The sequence below is a fragment of the Spermophilus citellus genome (assembly GCF_964194105.1).
Source record: "Spermophilus citellus genome assembly, chromosome: 4".
NCBI classification, from domain to species: Eukaryota; Metazoa; Chordata; class Mammalia; order Rodentia; family Sciuridae; genus Spermophilus; species Spermophilus citellus.
In genome coordinates this window covers 4,873,030-4,899,575 of record NC_138185.1, presented here as the reverse complement: position 1 = coordinate 4,899,575, position 26,546 = coordinate 4,873,030, and the positions used below count along the sequence as shown (strand labels likewise).

General features: G+C 56.7%; 1 protein-coding gene across 1 annotated transcript in view; it reads left to right on the top strand.

Annotated features, from left to right (window-relative positions):
• CDH22 (cadherin 22) overlaps positions 1-26,546 on the top strand; it is a gene marked incomplete at its 5' end in the record, with an annotated part of 63,445 nt that overhangs the window by 2,427 nt on the left and 34,472 nt on the right. Inside the window, 2 exons of the mRNA XM_081292737.1 lie at positions 5,925-6,219; positions 18,021-18,140. Coding sequence (XP_081148863.1) covers positions 5,925-6,219; positions 18,021-18,140 — 415 coding nt within the window. The remainder of the gene's footprint in view (positions 1-5,924; positions 6,220-18,020; positions 18,141-26,546) is intronic.

The following is a 26,546-nucleotide window of genomic DNA, read 5'->3' as shown; positions in this document are numbered from 1 at the left end:
GCAGAATCAACCGTAAACAGGTGCCCTGACCCCCGCTCCTTCCTGCTCCATTTCCAGCCCCTATTAAGCCAGGCCTTGCCTTCTCATAGCACAACCTCTGATGTCCCCACTGCTGTCCGGCCAGGCCACTTCCAGGTGCTCACTCCCAGGGTGCACCTTCCCATGCCCTGAGCAGCCTGGTGTTGGCTGGGGGCTGGCGGCTCCACCCCCAGGCCCAGGCCCCAGCTCTGCTGCTCCTGATCTCTCTCTGGCCATGTGCTTAACCTCTCTGAGCCTCAGTTTCCTTTTCTGTTGAGTGAGCCTATTACCAAGACCTCCTCAGAGGGCGGTGGCCGGAGAACAATCAAGCGAGCACCCATCACAAACCCAGGAGAGCCCGGTCCTGCCCTGCGCTTGCTGATAGTTTGCATCCTTCAAGTCCTACCCAGATATTTCCAGCCCCATCAGCACAGCTTCCACGAACCCAGCCCCAAGCCCAGAGACATCTTGGCACCTCGACGTCCTAGAGTCTCACCACTAATTGCAGGAGGTGGTTATTAGCCCACCCTCCATCTGAGGGGTGTGAACTTGGGTTTTAAAAATCCACCCGGCCCCTTTCTGGGCAGCTGAGCTCAAGTGCGTACAAGGGCCTGTGTGTGCACACGTGTGCACCACGCACACTCGTGCCGTGTGCTCCTCGCTCTTCAGGAGAAAGGACTTCTCCATGGTTTCAGTGAATTCACTGTTTCCTGTCCCCCCACCCCAGGGAGCCGCTCGGAGCACCGTCCTTGTTGAATTCCAAAGGTAGCTTAGCAACAGAGCCCTGCGGAGTGAACCCGGCCCAACGGTAACCTATTTTACAAACGCCTCCTCCATCCATCAGTCACCAGCCGGCTCCTGTCGGCACCCACAGGAGCCGCCGGCCCTCGGTGGTGATTGTCACGGAGGCCGGCAGACAGCCCCCTCCCAAGCCCTGCCCGAGGGCTTCCCCTGGCACCCCCCTCACCTGCTCGCAAGACCACCCCCAGCAACCTGGCAGCATTTCCACGAAGCCTGGGCTCGCACTAATCCCCTTCCAAACTGTAATTTCCCCAGGGCCTTCTGTTAGCTGCATGTGGATTTTGTAGGATTTTTAATTTTTTGAAAAAGATAGAATTATGGGGTCAGCACTTATGACCAACTCCTGTGGGCGGCGAGATCTATTTTAGATATACGGCAGGATTAAAGTGGGGAGGAGAGCAGGTTTAATTAAGTTGCTAATATTTAAAGAAAATTGATGAACTCCCGGTTTACGAGGAGCGCCCCTGTGAGCAGACCCCCGAGATCCGGGAGGCATTTTATGTGATTTGCTTTCCGTTTAAGTCCCGGACTCGTTTTATTTGCGTAGCCGCACTGTCCGTTTAATTGTCTTTAATAAGGAAAACGTACCTCTGCTCGAATTTAATTTTGATTTAATTAGGAGGAAGTAATTAATGGCCTTGTAAATCCCATGTTTCAGTCCCCCGGGATAGGAAACCATCACTCTTGTGTTTTTCCTGGTGTTTATGATGGAAGGCCGCCCTGGGGGGATTTCTCCTCTGGGGCCGGCCTTGCTTGATGCACTGTTGAGAATCCTGGGTGCACTGTCAGATGGCCTCAGGCTGCCTTTAACAAAAGCTGTGTGGCTTGAGGTAAGATTTGGACCCTCTCTGGGCTTCAGTTTGCCCATCTGTATAATGGGGAGAGAATAGTCTCTGACTCACAGAATCTTTATGAGACATCCCTGGGATGATGGTAGGGTCTGGCACTGTGCCTGGATCATAACAGGTGTCCAGTAACTGTCCTTCCTGGTCTAGATCCAGTGCGCCTGGATTGAACAGTGACTGGGTCCTCCCGAGGTCAGTTGTGTGTCATTTCTCGTTTATCCCACGGGTTGCCCTGCACTGGGAGATGGGAAGAGCCATGTGCTCTGCTGTCAGGGAGCCTGCAGTCTCACGCTGATCTGTCCACACACACAGGTGTACAAGTACACACACACACACACACACACACACACTCAACCCTCCTATGCCCCTGGGTTTCTCTGCTGTCATTACCAAGGTCCCTGGTATGGGCCGGGTGTGGGGAGCTCAGACACAGAGGAATGGAAATCAGACCATGCCCCCGACGACAGCTGGGGACAGAAGTACACAGAGATGTCCCAGGGAGTGTGGAACAGAGAGGAGTGTGCATGGGAGTGCAGGGCACTTGGGAGGGCTGCCTGGAGTAGGAGGTGCCAAGCCTGAGAAGCAAGAAGATATTGGGGAAGAGCCAGGTCCCCAGAGAGCCAGGCTGGGAGTCCATGTTCCGTGTCAGGAGATGGGGAGGACAAAGTGGGACCCTCCTCCCTCCTGAGACCCGGAGGGGAAGGGGAATCTGATCTGCATTGAGCACCTACTATGTGCCAGAAGCTTCCATATACTATCTTACGAATGTTAGAATCTGTGGGGAAGCCACACCAGCCTTATTTACGTTTGACAAACTGAGGTTCAGAGAAGGGCGGCCACTACCCCAGCGCCACATGACCAGTCAGTGGCCAAGCTAAAGCCAGCTCACAGCTCCTGGCCCCAGAGTCCGTGAGCTTCCCTGACTTGTGATTTGAGGTCCTTTTCCAAATGGTGGAATGGAGGTCAGAGAGAAGAGGCCACCGATGACCAGGCCTGCTGGGTGCAAGGCCAAAGGCTGGTATCCAGACTGGCCACTCCCCAGCCCCCAGCCCCATGCCTTCCCCCTCCCCCTTCCTCCTCTGCTGCAGACTGTAAGCAGCTCATGGGATTCCCGGAGGCTGCAGAGGGGTGACCGCCCTTGGGAGTCAGACAGACCCAGGCCCACCTCAGACTCTGCACCTGGAGATGGGGATGCATTTCACACTTCCCAAAGTCAAGCTCAGTTTTTGCAGACAGCCTGAGGCAGGTCTACACATAGTAGGTGCTCAATAAGTGACAGCGCCATCTTCCACCCTCTACTCAGAGCTGAGGGTCGAGGGCAGAGTCAGACGCTCTCTTTCTGCTCTGGAACCAGGATCCCGCCCAACCCACATCCATAACTCCAAACTCTCAGCTCCTACCCGCGCCCGTTGGCCCTGCTGACTCTGCAGTCCCCAGAGAGCAGCCACGGGCCCAGCCTGAGCTCCTTGTCACCCTTCACAGAAGAACATCGATGACGTCACCCCTGGGTTCCACTCTCTCCTCCCCGCTCCTCCCTGATAAGTGACTCCTGTCCAGGCGGCGGGAGGGAAGGCCACTTGCAGAGAGCTTAGGTCATTGCCAGCAGGCTCTCCGTTAATCCCCACCAACCTGTGCCGGGGGGGGGGGGGGGGGGGGGGGGGGGGGGGGCTCAGTCTGATTTCTGAGGTGGGAAAGCTGAGCTCGGAGAGGTGAAGTGACCAAGTCCCCGGCCATGACATCGGTGAGCCACAGAGCCCGGCGCCTGGCTTCCCACACTGAGCCCCGTGGGGATCGGACTTTCCCTCTCCGTCTTGGTTTCCTCATCTGAGAAAGGGGAAGAGGAATGTACCCCTTCACTGTCCCCACGTGGCACGGAGGCCGCCTTGGTGCTCAGAAACGTTCGCTGATTCGATAAGCAGATAACAGGGGGAAGGGGGAAGGTACCCCAAGAGGGAAAAAGTCCACCCCTACCACTGCATGTCCCCGGGGAAAAGGGGGCAAGAAGAGCCAACAGGAGACAGGACAGTGCCAATGATTCAGGGCCTACGTCCTGAGATGATTTTATTGGGGGCATTAAACTGAGTTATGAGGTTTTTACAATCCAGCCACTTATGAGAAATCTATTAACAGTAACTGGACAGGAAGAAGGCTTCTCGGCGGAGCCCAGGACGGGCATTAATTGGGGCAATCTATAACAGGATGGGGACCCGGAAAGGTTCCACCCGACGCCTCCATTTACTCCCCGCAATTTCTGCTGAGAATCAGCAGACTCGCCAAAAAGAGAGAGATGCCCATTAATCGGCTAATGAAATATGAAAATGTTTATGGGCCATTCAATCTTCCAAATGGCACTTCTATAATCCACCTTTCAGACACCACGTTCTACCAGCAGAATTTACACCCGGGCTCCTCCCGCGTGGAGGGGTGGCCTTCCCTCCCTCTTCCTGACGTGATGAATTCATTGGCTCCTGTTTCTCTGCTGAGGGGGCCGGGGTCCACGGCAGCCCACGCTGAAAGGGACTTTAGGGACCGTCTCATTCATCACCCCACCTCCATGGATGCTTAGAGGGAGCGAGGACCCGTCCAAAGTCCCCGGCTTCCTGAGATGGATTTTCCTCTGCTCAGGGCTGCCTGGGAGATTTGGGCACTGGAGGGTAAAGTCTTGGGTGTTTCTCTTTGCGAGAAAACAGACTTGCTGGCTCCTCCCCCAAGAGATCTCCATGCTTTAAAAGCCGCCTGAGCTCTGGAGCCTAGCAGGACGGAGCCAGTTACAGACAGAGATGGTTTGGTGATCATATCCTAGTAACGCCGGCTGTCATTTGTTGGACACTTACTATGATCTTCAGCTGGCACAGACAGGTCTAGTGGTACCAGTGGTTACAATGGTGCAAGACCCTCCACACCCACGGCCAGCAGCCCACCTCCTCCCCCACCCCTGCTCTCTGCCCCTCAGACGTCCCCCTGTTCCAGCCACCACAGAGCTCCTGCAGGATTCTGCTGCAGGCCACTCCACAGGCAGGGTCCCCACCATGCCGACTGTTAGATACAGTGCATGTCGCTGGTGCTGGGCAGCTGCGAAGGGCCTCAGGGACTCTCCTCTCAGTGGACCTTCAACTCCTGCTACTTGATGGCTGGAGTTACAGATGAAGAAGCAGCTCAAGAGAACTGTGACCTGTCAGAGGACACACGGGACAATGACACGGGAGCCAAGGCGTGCCCAGGCCGCACCCCTCTTCCTTCTGCAGAGGCTTTAGGGTGGAGCAGAAGAGCCCAGCAGGGGAGTCAGGCTGCTAGTTGGTGGTCTAACATGAAGCACCTCATCCCACTTCTCCTCTCCTCAGTAGGAAAAAGTAATAATAACGAGGAGCCAGGCCGACTCTAGCAGAGTCTACTTCCTAAAGTGCTGAATGAGATGAGGGCACAGACCTCCTGGCACCCTGCCCAGCACGCAGCAGGTGCTCCTGCGGTTGTGTCCCCTTCACTCCCATCCCCTCCATGTGCCAAGGCCTGAGACTGCTTCTCCTTGTGCTGGCTGAGAGGCAGGTGATGCACGCTCACCTGAAGCCTTGGGGAGTCGGGCCTGTAACCCAGGGTGAGCTCATGTTCCAGCAGCTCGGCTGCACGTTGGACATGCAAACCCAGAGGCTCTGCCCTGGACTATGGAGTCCAAAGCTGCATTTTAGTGAGATGCCCAGGTGATCAGGCTGCACAGTGAGGTCTGAGAAGCCCTGGCTACCCTGATCTTAGAAGATTGATCGTGGTAATGTAGCTTGTTGTAGAGAGATCTTGGAAGTGGACATGGGGGTGGGGCTCCAGGAAAGCTCTGGCATTGGAGCCGAGCCTTGCAGGGCCAGTGGATTTTCAGCAGGCAGAGAAATAATAAGGCTGAGGGCTCAAGGTCGGAGCCCAAGGGCTCTACCAGCTGCAAGGAAGTATCTCTGGACTTCTTTATATAGGACAGGGAGCCACGGCAGGGTTGGGAGCAAGGAAGGATGTCTTCAGACCGCCCTCTGAGGCGGAGAGCGCCGGCCCAGGGAGGGCAGGCTGCAGGTCAGGACCGCAGCAGGCGGAGCCCCAGAGGGCTGCTGAGCACCCCAGGCCGGAGACAGGCTCAGATGGCTCTGGGCCACAGGGCTGAAGGTGAAGGTGCAGGTGCGTTGAAGGAGAGGTGCACGGGAATGGGCCCCTGGCCGGGCCGGGGTGGGCGGCAGAGAGGAGCCCCCTCCCCGCCCTCACTCCGCCCTCCTCCCGCCTCCCCAGATCCACTCGGACTCCGATGAGGGTGACGGTGCCATCAAGTACACCATCTCAGGAGAGGGCGCTGGGACCATCTTCCTGATCGACGAGCTGACGGGCGACATCCATGCCATGGAGCGCCTGGACCGGGAGCAGAAGACCTTCTACACGCTGCGGGCCCAGGCGCGGGACCGCGCCACCAACCGCCTGCTGGAGCCCGAGTCGGAGTTCATCATCAAGGTGCAGGACATCAACGACAGCGAGCCCCGCTTCCTGCATGGCCCCTACATCGGCAGTGTGGCCGAGCTCTCGCCCACAGGTGCGCCGCGGGAGCCGGGTTCCAGGGGGAGCAGGGTGACGTGTCCCCGGGGTGCTGCCAGGTCCTGAGTGAAGCCTGCTGGGAGGGGCAGGAGGGACAGGGACTGCTGCCCAGGGCACCCGGTGCAGATGTGAGCAGGTCGGAGGGGCACACCTGTGACGTCAGCCACATCCACGCTCACAGCCTGCACACGGACTCGGTGACACACTCAGGCATACACTGTCACTAGTCCCAGGCACAGACACAGCAGCACACCCGGGTGCCACCCAGCCCCATGCACGAGCTCAGCTGTGCCCCTGTGATGACCCTGCTCCCAGGCTGCCCCCACACAGGCAGCACAGGACAGGGCCACACGCCAGCCGAGACCTGGACCCAACCCTCAGGGAGGCTCAGCTACAGCCAAATGCAGCACAGCCCTTGGCCACAGCCCCCGGGATGCCACCCCATCTCCAGGCACAAGTACACAGGGACACCTGCCACCCGCCACAGCCACAGCAGGTCACAGTGGACCAGGACCCAGCCACACACCCAGACTCCACCTGGCACCTGGACCTGGCCACACTCGGCCCCTGCGTAGGGAACAGCCCTTGGGCAGACAGAGCCTCTGTGCAGACTCCACTGCCTACGGGACCCAGGCACAAGCCCAGGCAGCTATCGCCACGCCGGTGGCCTGTCACTGTCCACAGGCAGGTCCCTGTCTCTGTGGGGCTGTGTGCGAGGCTGTGGCAGAGGTCGTAGGTGTGGCTCTGTCCAGGGGCTCAGCCCCACCTGGGCACAGACCTCTTCGCTCACCTCCCAGGAGGTAGGTCCAACTGGCCAACAGCTGGGGACCCAGGCCCACACAGAGAGGCCGAGGCCCCGACACAGAACAGTGGCATGTCCCCGGGGTGGCTGCCAGCAGCCAGGGAGCTGCACACAGTCAGGTGCACAGAGAGGGAAGCAAACAGTGAAAGGCACACCTACGGGAAGACATCGGGCACAGCCAGGCTCAGAGCAGGACACTGAGGCTGAAGTTTGGAGGACCCTGTGGGGTCCCCAGACTGTTGTCTGGCCATCAAAGCACCACAGAGCCCAGGCTCCTGAGGAACTGGAGTCACAGGGTGAGGGCACAGCCAGTACCCGCCGCACCCCTTCCCCAACCTCGTTAGCCACTGAGAGCCAGCTAGAAGGGAGCAGCACCAGGGTCCCCGACCGCACTCCACGGCCGGCTCCCCACAGCCACGGGCTCCATGCCGTCTCCGCACCTCCCCAAGGCCCGGGGTCCTTGGGTTCATCAAAGCCTGGGTCAGAGGCCAGGGATCCTTGGGTTCTTGGAGGGAGCATAATCTCTGATCTAAGGATGAGGGGAGCATTTTCTGTGGTCAAGGGACGGGGAGAGGACAGGGAACAGCAAGGGTGTGAATGGGCTGTGTGCCTCGAGGGGACACGTGGGGCTGACATACACGTGCATCCCACACCTGTGTGCACATGCGCGGCCAGTGAGGGGCACTCAGGCCTGTGCACGCTCGCGACCTGCCGTAGTCTGTTGGAACAGTTCCTTCATGCGTTCATGTAACAGATATTTGTTGAGTACCTACTGTGTGCTAGACACTGGGGACGCAGCAGTGAAAAGGCAGACAGCATCCTGTGACCAGATCCAGTCAGGAAGACCATGGCCATGGTTTGTCTTCCATGCTGAGCCAGCTGGGGGTCCGCGGAGGCTTCATTTAGAAGAAGGACAGGATCTGGCTGAGTTTAACCGGATCTCATGGTGGTTCTAAGACGCGCAGGTGGCAAAGGCAGGAGCCCGTGGCCCCTGGAGGGGGACATTGCAGTTACCTAGCTGGGGACCCGGCAGGGCCTTGGAACAAGACGGTGGCAGTGGAGGTGCTGAAATGGGGTCGACTTGTGGGTCTGTTTTAAAGTAGAGCTAATGCGTTTGCCAGTAGATTGGGGGTAGGGGTGGGAGACAGGGAAGGGTGCTGTGGGATTCCCGCCCGAGTGGCTGAGTGGACGGGTGTCCATTTCCTGAGCTGGAGGAGCAGCTGGGGGAGAAGGAGGGGAAGCCGCGTCGGTTTGCGATACGCCGAGTTCCGGGTGCTCCTGAGGCAGCCGGTGGAGGCAGAGGTTTGGAACGGCCATTGAGTAAACAGGTCCCCGAGAGCCCTGGGCTGGGAGATGCCTTTGGAAGTTGTCGGGGGCAAAGGCCCATTGAACTTCAGAGCCTGGCAGGAACTTGGAGGTTAATTTTGTCCCTAGGGAACTGGGGCTCAGAGAGATGGAGACTTGCCCAAGGTCACCACAAGCCAGAGGCCGCTGCAGTCCCTGACTGCCCGGGTCCCCAGCCCCACCCCACCCACTGTTCCTCGGGGCTAAGAAGCCAGGTCCCGGCTGCCTGTGCTCCAGATTCACCTGCACATCTGCGCTTGGAACACACCAGAAAGACAGCAGGAGGGCCAGGTCTGAGGGGCTCGGAGCCGCACCTTAGACAGCTCCCCCGCCCCCCCGCAGGCTCTCGGCCTCCTCTCCGCAGCTCCAGGGCCAGGTCTGACTCACATCCCCACTGAACAGAGAGCAAGGCCAGGCCCAGGGAGGAGAGACCACCCTGGTCACGGGGCAAGTCTGACCGAGCCGGTTGCTGGGCTTGGCTCCCAGACTCTGAGGGGCAAAGTCCTGGTGTCACCATGAGAAAACTGAGTCCAGAGGCCAGCGATGACTCATCCAAGGCCCACAGAGCAGGAGGCAGAGTGAGCCCGTGCCCAGGCTCTGGCCCACGCCCAGCCCGCCGCGTCTCCCTGTCCCAGCTCACCACTTCCCACGGCTGGGCCGGCCACTCAATTTTGGACAAGCTGTGGAACCAGGAGCAGGAAGGAAGAGGCAGAAATTAAATCAGTTTGTTTTATTTGAGCAACTTTTTGAAGGAGAAGCAAACCTGACGCTGGGAGCGCGCGGAGGCTCCCGGCAGCTTTGAAAATCAGTCACAATTACTGAGCCTCCTGATCTGGGCGGGGGCGGGCCGACAAGCAGCAGCCGGGTTGGGCAGCCTGGGAGATCAGAGGGAGCAGGGACCGCAGCTTGGCACATGAAAGGCAGCAGTGCTCGCAGATTAAACCACTCAGACTTTAAAAGGGAAGGGAAGTGTGCCGGGGGCCCAGAGTCGCGCTCCTGGGGAGGGGCACCTGCCACGCTGGGCCTGGTGCCGCCAGCAGATCCCGGCAGTGGAGGGCCAGCCGCCGGTCACCGTGGCCGCTCCGTGTCCTCCTCTGGGCCAGCTACCCTTCTGAGCATTAAAGGGGGTCGTTCATATCATTCACAGATGTTTATTGAGGGCCTACTATGTGCCCGGCACTGCAGGCTCTGGGGCTCTGAGGTCTACCTGCTGGAGCAGAGACAGGAAAGAAACGCACAAGCCACGAGTGCAGGGAGCAGCACAGGGAGCAGGCAGTGATCTGGGGGGCCATCTTGTAGGTAGAAGGGTCAGGGAGATTCTAAGTGGACACTCGATCATAGACTCAAGGAAGAGAACAAAAAGCTCTGGGAAATGGTGGTTTTCATGCCCCACTGTGCTCCCCAGTTACCTGTAGAGCTCATGAAAGCTTAGACGGCCACCCCCACCCCAGGGTTCATTTGTCTGTCTGTCTGTGGTGCTGGGATGGAACCCGGGCCCTGAGCAGGCTAGGTAAGGGCTCCCACGCTGACCTACGCCCCCAGCTCCCGCCACTCCAGGGTCTCTGATTCAGTAGGTCGGGACCTTTTGAACTGGTGACCAATGCCCAGGTGATGCTGCTGGTTTGGGGACCGCTCTCGGAGAACCACTAACTTAGAAGAATGTTCAAGGCATAGGGAACAGAAAGTGCCAAGGTCCTGAGGCACAGTGTGTTGGTCCTATCTGAGGGATAGCAATGACATCAGTGTGGCTGAAGAAGAGTACGCCGTGCTGAGAACGTCTGCGTACCTCAGAGGAAGGACCAGAGAAGCTGGGTCACGCAAGACCAGAAGCCGTGGAAGGCTTTCAGTTGTACTCGGAGTGATACAGGGAGCGGGAGGGTGAGGCCAGCCAACTTATTTTTTTTAAAGAATGACTGGGTTGTGGGGTTGAAAATAGACGGTAGGGGGCAGGGGAGGAGGGAGGGGACGTGAGGAGGAGCTGCCCTGCGCAGGCGCCAGGTGCAGAGGCAGGGGTGGGCGTAGGTGTGAGGAGAGGTGGGACTCATGCGTTGAAGGGGGCTGTGGGGACTGCAGGGTGGGAGGCCCGGAGACCAGCTGGTGCTGCAGTTCTGACCCCCAGAGCTGGATGGAGCTGGAGCTACTGTGAGTGAGACAGAGACTGAGACTCGGCGCTCCAGCAAGGACAAGTTTGCAAAATAAATTAAGAATTCATCCTTGGACGTGTCCAGATTGAGACATCCCCTGGAAGTCCAAGTGGAGATGTCAAGGGGACAGGTGGACCTAGGAGCCTGAGCCTCGGCAGAGCGAAGGGGCTAGAGATTCCACTCGGGGAGCCATCAGCAGAGAGGGAGGCTGGATGAAATCCACAGGGAGTGAGCTTAATAAAGAGGAACTGGACGGGTGATCTCTCCCTGTAGGGTCTGGGACCCCTGTCCTAGAGTGTCACATCTAACTAGCAGACAGAAAGGATCCCGTAGGGTCTACACTCGGTCCAACTCCACCTGCTTACTAATGCAACTGTGTACCAGACACTGTACTTGGCACTACTAGAACACAGAAATGAGAAACCCAGTTCAAGACACGTGGATCAACCACTACATTTTTTTCTGGGCAATGCAGGGGATGTAAAGAGAAGTAAAATAATTAAATCCACAAATGTTTATTAAACCTATTAGATCACAAGTCCTTGGTTTTGTAGAGCTTGCAAGATGAGTCACCCAACTCAGCCAACATGGACGAGCACCTGCTTTGTACTTAGACCCAGCGAGGATAGAAAAGGAAATAGTTGCTTTCTATTCAGTAAACACTTATTAGTGCCTACTGTGTACGTACACAGCCCTTTGCTAGGTAAGAGCGGATGCCCAGGTGAGCAAGACACTGCCCCTGACCTCAGACAAGTGGCAGGTGCATTCCATCTCCTGCACCAGCTTTGATCAACTGGTAGTGACCAGGCTGCGTTGAGGAACCCAAGACAGAGGCTCAGCAGAAATGAGCACCCCAATGGATTAGTGGTGTCCGCTGTGAACAGGGTGAGAAGGAAGTGGCTTATGTGCCCTAGAATTGGCGCTGCTGGGCCCCAGGACAGGGGCTCGACAGACTGGAATGGGCAGGGCCCTGCCGCAGCCCAGGCCTGTGTTCTCCGGTTCTCCTGTGAGCAGCATCTGTAATGGACGGAAAGAGCCTGTTCTGTAGTGGAGCCTGTGCTTCTTGGGACATTCACTAAATAATAGCTATCAGCCACCGCGGCTTTCACAGAGCGATTTTCCTTTATCCTCGCAATCCTGGGGAATAAGCAGGGCAGGTATTACTGTCCTCATTTTGCCAATGAGGAAATAAACGCAATGAGAGATAAAGTGACTCGTCGGAGTCTCCACGGTTAGAGCCGGAGCCACAGCAGTAGACCCAGAACCTGGAAACGGGACCCGAGACCCTGGGCAGCATCCGTGGCTCCCCGGGGGACAGTCCTGGCCGCTTCTCGCACAGGAACCTCTAGTCCAAAAGCCTCTAATCGCATTCAGTCCTCCCAGGAGCTCTTCCAGGGAAGCTGACATCCCCATTTTACAGCCAAGGAAATTGAGGCTTGAGAGAGGACAGAATATGAAAGTGGGAGACTGGGAGGATAGCTAAATCCAAGGCTGGGGGGGTGAGAGGGAAGGGGAAAGCAGGAGGCATGGTGCTCCCCAAGGGTCTCATTTGGGGAGGGCAGCAGCAGGCTGGGAGCCTCTGATTGTCCCATCTGCAGCCAGAGAGAGTGTGGCTCAGCAGCCCTCAGGCCCAAGCCAGGAATCAATCGCTGGCCTCTGCAGAGACGACTTCTAAAGATGTTTTTAATTAAAGTCCAGGAAGATCTATATGTGCAATATCTCCTTGCCTAGCAACGGCACTGGTTTTCACCACCCAGGTCGGGGAGGGGCCAGGAGGTCTCCGGTGGGGAGAGGTGGCAGAGGGGAGCAGAGGCCCTGGCCTTCAGGAGATGGCCCTGGGGCTCAGGTGATTTGCACAGGAAGGAGCGGTCCATGTCTCTCTTTGTCTTTCCCCATCGACAAATCATCCACCAAACATGAGCTCTGTCTTGTGCCAGGCCACGTACCCGTGGGGTGCTGGGGGCTAGGTGATAAAGCCGCCTTCAAGGGCCTAGCACAGAGTGGGTGCTCTCTAGGTGTGGGAGGAACGCATGCTCGTGAATCATGAACACAAATGTTTACTTACAGAAACTGGCAGAGGATGCTGCTGAGGGGTCTTAAAATGTGGCTGTCCAAATAGACAAGGTCGGTTGAGTACATGGCGATGGAGCATGTGAATGTTGAGGGGACAGAGGAGCTTGTGGGTCTCACTTTGGGGTGTCAGGAGAGTCCTCTTTCTCAGGGGAATTTATTAGGTTCACACAGACACGCAGGGGCTGCCTGGGTGGGCAAGACTCTGGGATCTATAAAGAAAGAAAGAGTGAGAGGAGGGTGTTCGGGAGCCTGGGCCCCTGGAGAAGGGTGTTTGCAATGTGCAGGGTCCCTCGCTCATGGTGCCTGACCTCACTTTTCTGCTCCTTGTCCCTCCTCCTGCTGTCCCCCACCCTGCGTCACAGGTGTTTCTGTCTCTATTCCATTTTCTCTGCCTCTACTTGACCTCTGTGTTTCTGCCTCTTTCTGTTGTGCTCTCTGCCCCCGTCTGGCCTGTGTCCATTGGTCCCTCATTTCTCCACCTCCAACCCACTTTCTTGCCCCTCCTCTCGGTGCTCCCCTCTCCTCTGCTGGGCTCTGGACCCACCCGACCCTCTCCGTCCTGCAGCCTCGCCTCCTGTGGGGCGGCCTCCCTGGCTCCCCTTGTGTTATTCATCTACATTGAGCTGCCCTGTGTGGGTGGCCGGCAGCAAGGTCAAGAGCGGACCAGTGAGCCAGCGTTGTGAGCCGTGATCCAGAGGAAGCTGGGGGGGAGCTGGGGGAGGGGTTTGTTTCCTGTGTGATCTGAGCGTCCCTGGACTCGACAAGTGGTTTTTAATTTTTAATAGAAAGCGTTCCGTGCAGTGCTGGCAGCAGCAGGGGGTGGGACTCTTTTTTTTTTTTTAACAAATGTTTGAGAAGCTAAATGTAAGCCTGGGGTGTCCCCAGGCCCAGCAGGGTAGCAGAGGAGGTAGGGAAGAAGCAGGGTGGTAATAATCACAAACATCTTCAGAATAATGACACCGTCATTGAGGACTGGGTTTTTTTCCGGAGTGCTTAATTTCTTCCTTCTCATCAAGGGGTCTCCCACACCCAGGGATCAGGGGGACAAGGTGTGATCTCCATTTTGCAGAAGGGGGACCGGGTCCCCGTCAGCCGGTCAGCTCAGTGGTTTTCCTGCAGCCACGCACAGAGCTGGGGACAGGGCTGCAGTGAGAACCTGTGTGCCGTCCCCGAGCTCCACTCCACACAGGGCCACCCACTCCTGGAGCCCGCTGGGGCCTCGGTTGCACCCCCACCCCCACAGCAAGTGTTAAGGGACAAAGCAGGACACAGGTTCCAATTCCACCCGGGATGGACCATGTGAGAGCTACCCAGACACCATGAGAAATCGGCCACCCCCTGCCTCCGGATGCTGGTGCCCAGGGGATCCTACACAGGGCCCGGGACCTGGCACCAGCTACTTCCTGAATACACAGAGGAGGGAAGGAGTGAGCTCCCATGGGCACCCACTGCCCCCCAGCCTTACCAGCCTCTTGGATCCATCATCTCTCACCCTCCGAGCATCTCAGAGATACAGGTGGGACCTTCTAATAGCACAGGTGAGGAAACAGGCCAGATGGGGAAAGACTTGACTGAGGGCAGGGCGTGAGGACATAGTGGGATTTGAACCCAGGACCCTGAGGCCAAAGCTCACCATTCTCCTTGGAGGTGTGAGGAGCATCTTCTTTCAGGACTGTGACTTCTCCACAGTTGGTGGGTGTGAGGCACCTTGTGCTTCCTTCTGGTGTCAATCTCAGGACAGGTGCATGAGTCCAGGAGAGTGACCTGCTGGCTAGGCAGAGCTGGCTTGGAATTTCCCCCTACTAGTTACTAATGATGAGACCCTGGAAGTCACCAGCCCCTCCATGACTCAGTTCTCTCATCAGTTCAGTCAGGGCATGGTTCCAGGAGCTTATAAAAATGCCCTCTGCAGGCTCCACCCCAAGAGCCCTGTTTAGCTGGTCTAGGACGGGGTTCAGCATCAGTTTTATTTTAAAACTCCCAAGAGCTTTCTCTGATGTGTAGCCAGGGTGAGAGCCATGGGTTCTGTGCCCTCGAGGACCTGCCTATCCATATTTAACATTCTCATGAACCCCTGAGCCCCGAGATCCTGTTTACCCAAGAATCCCTTGGGCAGCCTTCCTGTCCTCATCCAGCCTGGACTTAGGCTCTCAAGCACCATTTCCTAGGAAGGGCTGGTGGGCAGCACCATGGACAGTGCCCTGCTTGTCCCAGCGACCCCAATCCACTCCTGGAAGTCTGGGCTTGGACCGGCTGCCCAAGACTCCCGCCCTTCCTCTCCTCTCCCCGCCTTCTCCTTTCTCTGAGTTTTCCCTCTCTCGTTCGCCATCTACTTCGACTCCAGTTGACCCCCTCTTGCCTTTAAGGCAGGATCCAGGTGAGTCTGGACATCAGATCCACCTGCGCTTGAATCCTGCCTCTGCGACTTCCTTACCTGGAGCACCCAGCTGGGCGCTGTCCTTGGTGCTGAATGTGGGAATCTGTTTGAGATCTCACAAAGGGTTTGGTGGTGCCATCACTGAGGACGTTGGGCATGAAGAAGATCCGAGCTCAATTCAGCCTCCACATCCTCATCTGGAAAGTGGAAGTTTCCGCAGGGCTCATGGCAGGGCCTTATTGCATAATTTCCATGAGATAACCTGTACTGTGGCTTGCACCACGGTATCCAGCACAAAGTAATAATTCAACAAAGGCAATCTGTAGCGATCATTGTTATTGGATAATAATATGTGATCATGGGTTTCAGCTCATGAAAGGCATATCGATTTTCAGAAGTTTTGTGATATCACACTGGTGACTTGAAATTGGGCCATGGTGGGAGTATTTACACCACAGAAATCAGTGGATGTCAGAAAGGTGGGGTATCCCTTCCCCACTCCACCTATGTCATAGAGTTGTAGTGAGATCTCAGACTGGCCGTGGCAGTACCTTGTGCTGGGCCTGGGGGGGGGGGTCCACCTAGGAAGGATGACCCTGAGGGGATCACAGCAGCCATGAGCCTGGGACCCCTTGTCTCCAGTTCCAGGGAGCCACTGACTGGGGGAGGTGGGAGGGTGTGTGGCCTGAAGAAGTCGTTCCTGCAGGGCCTGGGAGAGCGGTGGTGAATCACTGGCCCTTCACCGTCCCCACGTGTCGGCATTAACTGTAATGGCTGCAATAAAGAATCCCAGATTGGGGAAATGATTCCATCATCCCCGCGGGAGTCCCTGGGATGCAGCCAAGGAGAGAGAGAAGGAGAGAGAGTGTGCTCAGCCATGTCCCTGGGGAGTTGCTCAGCCCGACACTGTGCCTTGCCCATGGGGTGGAGGGAACAGGCAGGAGGAGTGAGTGGAGATCCTCCCTCCTAACATCCAACAGCCACCGTCTATGGAGCACCGTCACGAGCCTGATGCTTTATGTGTCTTCTCCCATTTCAACACCTCTGCCAGGGAGGCGTGATGGCACTGTGTGCTGGCCTGCGGGCCCCCAGACAGCAACCACCTGCATGTATCGGGTTCTTAGTGTGGCCAGTCACTGTCCTTGGTGCTGAACATGAAAATCTATTTGAATTCTCAAACCCATCTCCGGAGTTTGGTGATGCTGTCACTTCATTTCATAAATGAGGGGGTTGAGGCATGAAGGGGTTCATGACATGTCCAAGGTCAGAAGTCTAATAAATGGCAGTGCCACCACTGATTATGATTCAGTACAACGAGCCACTGTCCCCACAGTCCCTGCTTATGCTGTTATTGGTACCCAGGAAGGCTTTGGCCTCACAGTCCTGGGTTCGAATCCCACAGCTACTTCACACTGTGACCTCAGTCAAGTCTTCCGCCCTGTCTGGCCTGTGTCCTCCCCTGTGGTATTAGAGGCGCCCACTCTGCATCTCTGAGATGCTCAGAGGGTTAGAGGTAATGGATTTAAGGGGCTGGTAAAGCCAGGTGTGGAGTGGTGCTCCTTCTCTGTGTCGTCAGGAAGCACCTGGGGTCGTGTCCTTGGCACTGAGTAGGAGATCTCAGGCACCAGCCACAGGAGGGAGGGGGCTTGCCCACTCCTCGTCCCCAGCTTGTCAGGGCAACTTGGACACGGTTGACATGGAGCTGGAGCCGCCAAAGAGAGGCGCATTGCAGGGCCGGCTTGGGAGGCTCTGGCTGGGAGGGGGACCCAGAGAGGGAAATGAGAAATGCAAAGGAGTGAAAAATAAATACATGTGTCTGTCTGGAATGATCGAGGGCCCCAGGCGGGAGGCGGGAGAGGCGGGCAGCGGGCTGGGCTCAGCAGAACTGCTGCAGTAGCACTTCCAGGCTCACTCATTAGACAGTGAACTGGCCTCACCTCCCAGCATACCACTGTGCCAGCCCCGAGAGCCCAGCCCCAGCCAATCCCAGGGGGAGATGCCCACCCAGCACAGGGCATGTCCCTGAGGTGGGGTCTCGGTCTCCCTCCATTGGGTTACATCCCAAGCCCCCAAGGCTCCCTCTGGGTCTTCCAGCCCATTCCGTCTTTCTGGAAAGGTTCAGATGGACTAGACAGCTTCGCTGGCCCCTCCGATTGACCCCTCCCCCACCCGGTCCAGGCTCACGTCCCAAGCCCTGCTTTCGTCAAATTGAACATGATGTCAAATTAGAGCCATCTCTGGGACAGGCCGAGAGAAGCTCCCAGTTTAATGAGGCAGCGTCGAAAATCAATAACTTAATTGCCGCTGTTTGATGGACTTTTATCCAATTTATACTCTCCCCAGCAGGCTACGTGCAGAGCATGAGGAGGAGCGCCTGGGACTGCGGGGGACTGTCTGGGCACCCGGGGGAGGGGCAGGGAGGGCACCAGCCCAAGCTGCTTTCCAAGGGGAAAGCTGGGCACTGAGTTCTACTGCCCAGGGCCCCCGAGGCACCAACCCCCAGCCCCAGTGAACTCAGCTGTCCCTCTGGGCTGTCTGTCCCCTACTGCCAAGGTGGGGCGGAGAGGCAGAGTTCTGAGGAGCCAAAGGGGCTGGAGTGGTTTAGACCTCTGGGTTAGGAGGCAGGTGCCTGGTCTCTGGTCCTGGCTCCGACTCTGACTGTGGCGACCTTAACCGGGATAATGATTGCTGCCACCACCTTTGAGAGGCTGCCCCCAGCCACTCTGTGCTGGGAGTTCAGAATCCATTCCCTCAGCCTGGTGCCGGGAGACCAGGGGCATCCCGTCTTGTTGGGGAGGGAGCACATTCAGAGCCCCACTGCCGGGAACCACCCTGGGGAGGTGACATCCAGACCGGACTCCATGGTAACTCCTGGGCCACTAGGAGGGCCCGGGGGGTGCAGCCCCCGTGACTCGGTGTGGGAATGGGGTGTGTGAGGGGGCTGGCTTCGGTGACCTCTAGAGGGTCTCCTCTCCCAGCTTCCCAGGGGTGGGCGAGGTGGGAGGGAGGAGTACAACAGCTGCGGTGACCTCCTGTCTTGCTTGGTCCCCGGGACTCAGGCACGTCCGTGATGCAGGTGATGGCCTCGGATGCAGATGACCCCACGTACGGCAGCAGCGCCCGGCTGGTGTACAGCGTGCTGGATGGCGAGCCCCACTTCACCGTGGACCCTAAGACCGGTGAGGGCGGGGCGGGGCCAGAGGGGCGGGGCCGTAAGGGGCGGGGCCGGAGGGTGGGTCCTGGGCGGGGCCTGAGGCAGAGACTGGCGGGAGGGGGTTGGGGGGCAGTGCCCAAGGGGCAGGTGGAGAACCACCGGACTTGAACTCTAGCCTTCTGACCCGAGGCTGACGTGTGCCTCAGAGGTCGCTGAGACAGGCACCTTGCGGGGTCCGGGCCAGGGGAAGGAGGGGCAGCGGGGCAGGAAGAGGGCGGGCTGGGCAACAGAAAAATGGGCTGGGGCCCCTGCAGGACTAGAGGAAGACAAAAGGCAGGACCTCAGCGTCTGAACTCAGCGGCCTCGTTAGTCCTTGGGCTCATCTGAGGCAGGCGCATCCTCAGTTCTTATGGGGTCGTGAGGGTCCCTTTCAGCAGACCTGGGAGGGCTTCTTTCGGGGGTTTGAAAGCTCTGCTTACCGGGCTGCTGTTGAGGATCTGATGGAGAGGCAAACGCTTGGAGGTCGCTTTCCCACAACCCACTCCCCCCACCACCCCCTCCAAACAGGGGTGCAGCACCCACCAACCCCCACTTCCTTTACTCTGGGGTTACGACTTAACTAGTCTCTCAGGGGCCTTGGGAGAGTGCCAGGGAAGACAGTGAGAGGATGGAGGCTCAGAGAGGTGAAGTGACTCACTCGAGGTCACACAGCTGGGAGAGCTGCTGATTCTACTGGGGTGCTGTCCCTGCTCCTGGAGCAGGAGAGAGATGGGCCATCAGACACCACAGAACGTTTGTCAAAGGCCATGGTGGGGCTCAGAGGACTGTAGGAGGAGGGCAGGCCTGGGCCCTGGCAATTAGGATGCAAGGTGGCAGCCAGATGGAGACTCCAGAGAAGAGCATTCCAGGCCCAGAGCAGACAAAATAGGGAGGAGAGTGATGGAGGCCCCAGGGGACTGTCAACAGAGCCTGGAGGCCATGTGGAGAGGCGGCAGGAACTGAGATGGCCTAAGCCAAGCTGAGGGGCTTGGATTTTAGTCCAAGGGCAATGACAGGAGGTGGGGGTTGATGAATTGGGTTTGGGGTTCTTATTTGTGGGTTTGTTTGGTTTGGTTTGGAGGAAGGAGGATTCCAGTCTAGAAGCACAGTTAGAATTGTGTTCTCTTCCACATAGTATCTTCATTCCTTTTTTCCTCCTTGCTCAAGTGATACATTTTAGAAAACATTAAATAAATGTTAAAAAGAAAGTACTTCCCATTCCCTAGTCTGGTAATTACAACTCCAAAGGTGGCTGCTTGGTGTGTGCATCCTAGGAGATCTTGGATTCATTCACTTGGAAAATATTAAGTCATTTAAAAAAATAGATTAGACATTGCAAGGTTCAAAATTCAAAAAGTTCAAATGAGTATTTAGTGGCAATTCTTCACCCCATCCCGTCCCCAAGCCAACCAGTCTGTGTCCCCAAGGCAACCAATGTAATTTTCCTGTGAATCTTTCCAGAGCTATTCTGTGCATACATAAGAAAATAAGACACATGTATTTGTTTTATTTTTTCCATGAATGGTAGCTATAAGCATACACTGCTTGCTCTTTTGCTTCACAATATGTCTTGAAGATTACTCCATATCAGTCCATAAAGAGCTTCCTCATTCTTCTATTTAATGCCTGTTATGGATACACCAAAATTTATTGCACACTCCCCTATTGATGGACACTTACGCTGTTTCCAATCTTTTGCTACCACGAACACTGCTACAGCGAATAACCTCATACATACATCATTTTGTGCCTGTGTGAGCATATCTGCAGGATAATTTTCAGGAAGTAGAAAAGCTGGGTCAAAGAGCACATGCATTTGGAATCCCAACAGATAATGCCGAACTGTACCAGATTACGCTCCCGTGAGCCACGTGTGAGAGTCACTTCCCCCTCCTCCTCGCCACCACCATGGGCTCATGGATGACTTCTGATCAGGGAGTGACATGCTCAGGTTTTCATTTTAACAAGATCCCTCGGGCTGCTGCGGTAGAGCTTGGCTCCAAGGCAGGAAATGGAGTCAGGGAGGCCTCAGAGCCGGGGTGCCCAGCATAGAGCCCCAAAGGACAAACCCAAAAGCTTGCATTCTTTCTCAGCACCCACTTGGATTCCTTAGTCCATCTGTCTAGCTGGGATGCCAGAAGTGATAGGGATTGAAGATGAGGGTACATGGAGATGCTGAGAGGAGAGAATGGGGGTGCAGTGAGATCCTGCAAAGGGCACACACTGGGCAGAGCCAGGTCCCAAAGTTAGAATCCCCTGATTCTTCTCTCCCCTAGTCCTGTGTATTGGCCAGGTGGCGAGGTGCCAGGTGGTCAGGTACAGGGCACCTCCTACATAGCAGGAAGAATGTGAATGACAAAAGCCATTAGCAGCACAGGAATTAGCAAATGTGCACTGGGGTCAGGTGCAGAGCTAAGGCATCCCGTTTCAGCCGTACTGACTTTAGGATGAGAGAAGATGGGGGAAAGAAACCTCCAGAACTTCCAGGGGCCCACTGAAATATGGGTGTGGAGCTCGGAGAATGTTTGGGGCTCTTTAAGTTCTGGCTCCCCATGTGCACCGGGGGATGAGGGTGCCTCTTTGTATGATTGCTGAGAGGGTTCGGGGGGAAGTCTATTCATGCATACAAGTATTTATTGAGTGCCTACTATGTGCCTGCTCTAGGCACCAGGAATGCAGCAAAGGGCACATTCAGGACCATCTGGAGATTTTATTGACATATTGCTATATGTTTGGTAGTGATGAATGCAAGGGAGAACCATAAACCAGGGTGGGGAGTAGACTTGGATGAAGAGATTAGAGCAGCCTTATTCTGGGGAAGTGACCTTGAGGTAGAGATCTGGATGGAGTGAGGGTGTGGGCCACAGGGACTGGAGGTGAGAGCACTGCAGGCCCGAGGAGCAGCAAGTGGTCAGGTGTCCTGCCCAGTGCTGGGCACAGGGGATGAGGATGTCAGTGATGGGGACTTCGTCCTTCTAGTAAGGACTTTGGAGAGGATAAGCCTTCAGGAGGAGAGGAAGAGAAAGCCACAGATAGGAGGGAAGGGCAAGGATTGGGTATTGGGACTGAGAGGGGTGGGCAGATGAGAGACTGGGCTCTACAGCCTGAGGACAGCCACTCTCCGGGGATCATGCCCCACTGTAGAGGGTCAGGAGAGGGTGGCAAGTGTGTGTTCTGGACCCAGGAGAGCAGAAACAGCTCCCCTGAGCCAGAAGAGGGGCATCATGCCAGACAGACCAAGGCGATCCACCGGGGTCCTTCTTCCAGGGTCTCCGGCGCAGGCTGAGAGGGTGCTTTCTGACACTGCCCAGGAAGACCCAGATTTCTCCTCCAGGTGCCCCCAGCCCCCTGCCAGAGCCGCCCTGCACCCTGCCCAGCTCCGCTTCCCCAGCCAGGAATATTCCGCTGCTGCGGTCTATATTTAGCAGCTGCTGCGAGGTACAGTCTGTCCTCGCTGTGCAGATAACAGGGAGCGGAGGGAACTGGCCGGCGGAGAGGAAGGTGTGAGGAGGGCGGGGGTGGGGCGCCGCGGCCGAGCCCAGAGGAGGAATTAACTTGTGTGTTTTAAAGGCCAGGCCTGCCAGCAAGCCCCCCACAGGGGCGACAGGGATGGCATTTGCGGGCTAATGAGGCATCACACCGGCTCCAGGGCCCCTTCTGCAGTATTTGGAGGGGTGGCGAGGACAACAGCTGGAACTGGGGGCGATGGGTGAAGAAGGCTGCGGGGAGCCCTGGCCGGGTTATAATTACCAGCCCCCGCCCACACCACCCCAGCAGGAATAGAAAGATTCCCAGAGACTCCAAGATCTCTGCTGAAAATTCTGGAGATGTCCATTTTACCCGGAGAGAATGGAAAGTACATTTGTTGAGCACCTGCTAAGTGCTGGACCCTGGAGTCAGGATGTTGAACCAGACCTGGCTTCTGTCCTCACGGAGGTTTTGCTCTGACAGAGAAACCCCAGACAGGCAGGTACCCCCAGGCTGTGAGGGAGCTGTGGATGGACAGCAGGAATCAGTGAGTCCAACTGTCATTTGAACATTCTGTGCCCGCCATACTGATAGGCTAATGAGCGAGGCCAGCACACACCTCTCCCAACTCATGAGGGTGCCCAAGTCAGGGCTTGAAGAAAGGATGAGCAAGACATCTCCTAAATGTGGATGTTCCTCTTGCCAGAAGCTTGGTGTCTTCTAAGTCCTATTGAGTGCCTATCACATTTTACAGAATAGGAAACAGAAGCTCAGACAGTTCAAAAACTTGCCCAAGGCCAGGCACAGTGGCCCATGACTATAACCCCAGCAACTAGGGAGGCTGAGGCAGGAGGATCAGGAGTTCAAAACCAGCCTCAGCAATAGCGAGGCATTAAGCACCTCAGTGAGACCCTGTCTTGAGATAAAATACAAAATAGGGCTGAGGATGTGGCTCGGTGGTCAAATGACTCTGAGTTCAATCCCCAGTACAAAAAAAAAAAAACACTTGCCCAAAGTAAGAGTATAAATGATAGAAAGAAGACATGAACTCATGAACTCTTCAGAGTCTCTGCTTTTTACCCTGCTCATATCTGATTCTATGTATCTCTGGTACATAGTAGGCCCTCTGTGAGGGTCTAATAAATGAATGAGTGAATGAATCTGCCAAGCCAGAAAGTTTGAAGACCAACTTCATGGACCGATTTGAGGTTTTCGTCCCTCAGACCCCTCTGTAGTGGGTTTGTCCCAGAGAGAGGAGTGGGATAGGTAAAGTGGCCATAGCCCATCCCTGTGTGCGGCTTCAGTAAAGGAATCTCTCAGGATCTGTGGGAGGCTGGCTTCAGGACCCCTGCAGACACCAAAACCCATGGATGCTCCAGTTTCTTCTACCAAATGGCTTAGTACACACATCCTTTCATAGACTTTAAATCATCTCCAGGTTACCTATAATACCTAATGTAAAGTAAATACTATGTAAATAGTTGTTAAACTCTATTGTTTGAGGAATAGATGGGGGAAAATCTGTGTGTGTTCCACAGAGACTCAATTTTTTTCCGAATGTTTTCATTCTGCAGTTGGTTGAATCTGAGGATGTAGAACCCACAGATACATAACCTCAATGGGACTTGCCCCTCCCACCAAGAGGTGGAGTCTGTTTCCCCACCCCTTGATTTGCAGGCCTGTGGTTTGCTTTGGCCAATAGGATGTGGCAGAGGGATATTATGCAAATTCCAAGGTTGGGCCTTAAGGGCCCTGGCAGCTTTAGGTTTTACATCCCTGGAACTTAATCCCCAGCCAATGGGGGATGAGAGACCACTGTGTCTCAGCCACAGCAGAATCACGGCCCCGGTGTGGCTCAGGTCGTCCTGGACCTTCCAGCCCAGGTGAGCCTTCAGTTAAGCGCAGCTGAAAACCCGCAGAAACAGCCCGCCAACCAGCTCTTGTACCAGTTGGCTGTGGCAGCTGCCCCAAGTGCAGGGCTCAAGGCCACCTTTTGTCTGTCACAATTCTGTGGGCTGCCTGGGCTGTTCTTTTGTGGGGGGTCACTCAGGTGGCAACAGTTGGCTGCCAAGTCACTGGGGGTTGACGCAGCTGGGGGACCGCTGGTGTGTGGCCTTTCATCCTGGGCTTCTTCCTGGCACAGTGGTCTCAGGAATCCAGAAGGACGGTCCGGTACACAGGGCTTGTCTGGCTCCTGCTTTAGTCGCACTTGCTGAGGTCCTATAGGCCAAGTAAGTCACATGGCCAAGGCCAGATTCAGCGTGGGAGAGAGTGACACAGGGTTTTGGATACCAAGAAATGTGGTTCTTTGAGAGCAGTCACCATAGCAACCTACCGCCACAGCAGCATGTGACCTGGGAACAGGGTCCAGGGGCAGCATGGTCCCTGGATGCCCGCCTCCTGGATGCCCAGAGATGGCACCCAAAACACACGCTCCTCAGACTTCATGGCCAGGTTCCAAGTGAGAAGCGTTGAGTGTCCCCCAGTCCCCTGGAGCTGGAAGTGGCAGGGACAGCAGGAGGCTACCACCTGGAGCCTCTGTCCTCACTCAGAGCCAGGCCCCTGCTGCAAAGCCCACTAACAGCCTTTGGTGCCCAAGCCTGTAAGTGCACACGGGCCCCAGGGCTCTGCGCTCAGCACCATCCTCCTGTAACCGACCTCCTCAGGGCTGGTGCCAACGGTGTCCACTCCATTCGGCTCCCTCCCCTTCCCATGGCACCCCCTGCTCTCTGGCCTGCTGGCTGCTGGCGGTCTGTCTGTCCACCTGCCTCTCCCGCCCCCTCCCACCACCTTCACACTCTCCGTGGTTCTTCCTCTCCATTTCTCTAGCTCCCTGTCCCTCTGTGGGTCTCTCTGTCTCTTCCTGTGTTTCTCCCATTCCTTCCTTCCCCGGCTTTCTACCTCTGAGGTCTCCATCCCCCCCACCCCCAGCCAGCCTTTCTCCTGTCCCTCTCCCTCTCCGTGTCTCTGCCCTGTGGCACGGCTTCCTGTTTCTTGCTAGACACCCCCCCCCATCTGTCTGTCTGTCTCTCTCCCCCTTCTTCCTCTCCTCCCCTTCCTGTTCTTCCCTCTCTTCCCACCCTCCCGGCAGAGGACAGGACGGACTCCATCTCCCCAGGCAGCCCCTGCTGTCCAGCTGTGAAGACTCACTTAAGGGAGCCGCTGAGGCCCAGAGGGCACCCCTTCCTGTCCGGGCATCTCACGGCAGCACCAGAGCCTCCTGAGGGGCTTGCTGCATGATTGAAGGGAGCTGCCCTGATTAGCACGGAGCAAAACAGGGAGGACCGTCCAGGAGCTGAGACAGGACCCCACAGGTGGTGTCCCCTGTCAGAGGCCCCTGGAACCTGGGGGTGAGTGGGACAGGAAGTGAGGTAGGCTGGGCAGGGGCCTCCCTCTCCACAGAGGTCTAGAAGGGCAGTTCCGACTGTGGACTGTGGCACCTCTATTTAAGTCCTTGCTGTGTGTTTTCTACAGTGTGTCCTTAGACAAGGTACTTGGCCTCTCTGTGCCTCCATCTCCTCACCCAAAAATGGGCATAATCACGGTCCCTTCCCCATAGGGACACTGTGAGAATTGAAGGAGGCAACTCGCTCCAGGGGCTGGGGACCATCTCCTGCAGAGCAAATGCACAGGATGGTCCTCATCGTCACATGCTTCTCCTGGTGGCTGTCCACTGACTTTGCCCCAGAGCCCACTTGATGATGTCTGGAGGCAGTTTTAACTGGGGCGGGAGAGTTGATCTACTGTGGGAGGCCAAGGGTGCTGCTAAATGTCCTACAGTGGACAGGACAGCGCACACACACACGCACACACGAATGATCCACATGCCAACAGCGCCAAGTTGAGGTAGGGGCTGTGGGTGTCCTCGTTTCACAGATAAGGACGCTGAGGTTCAGAGAGGTGAAGGGATTCGCGCAAAATCACGCGGCCAAAAAATGGCAGAGCTGGGATTTATCCCAAGTCATCTGCTTCCAAGGCCCCCCAGTCCCCGCGAAGGCCAGCAGCATGTGGCACAGGACCCAGTGAGGAGCCACCAAGGCCACTGATGGGGTCTGTATGAGCCTCGCCTGGACCCCAGGCCCTCCCTCTCCCCCCCCATCCCACACCAGCAGGACCACTCCAAGTCCCCCACCATGCACACGCACACGCACACACACACACACACACGCACACACATGCATATGCACACGTGCACGCACACACGCACACACACACATGCGCACACGCACATGCACACGCTCACACGCACACACACACATGCGCACACGCACATGCACACGCTCACACACACACATGCACACGCGCACACACGCACACACACATGCACACACACACACACACATGCACACACACACACGCACACACATTCTGCAGCCTCCTGTACCGTGGCCTTTATTGGAGTTCGAGGCTGTTTGGGGACAGCAGGAGCAGAGCTTGGGTTTTATGGGGCGCATCACGGGGCTGCTGGTGCGTGACTCCACCTGCGCTCAGGCCCTGGATGCCACCTGTCACCACCTGGTGCTCGGCAGGTTGGAGGGGGTGTCAGCAGAGGCTCTGAACGCCTCACCGACTGCCCCTGCAGACCCCAGGCCCTTCTGCTGGCAGGGAGACAGGAGGCCTGGCCTCCCTCTGCAGATCCATCTTGCTGCCCCCTCTGCTCCCACCCCCGCCCATGAGCAGCTCCGAGGAGTGTTTGCTGGTGACTTGCTGGTGTCCAGATGGAGGACGCAGAGCCGGGAGGGGTGGGGGGGCCGAGGCTGGGGGAGTTTGTGGAGGGGACTCGTGTGAATAGGGATGCGTGACGGCAGCTTGTGTGTGTGTGTGTGTGTATGTGTGTGTGTGTGTGTGTGGTGGCCGCGGAGCTCACGCCAGCACTATGGCCGCATCGATGACTTCCATGTCACCCCATCTCCTCCTGAACTGG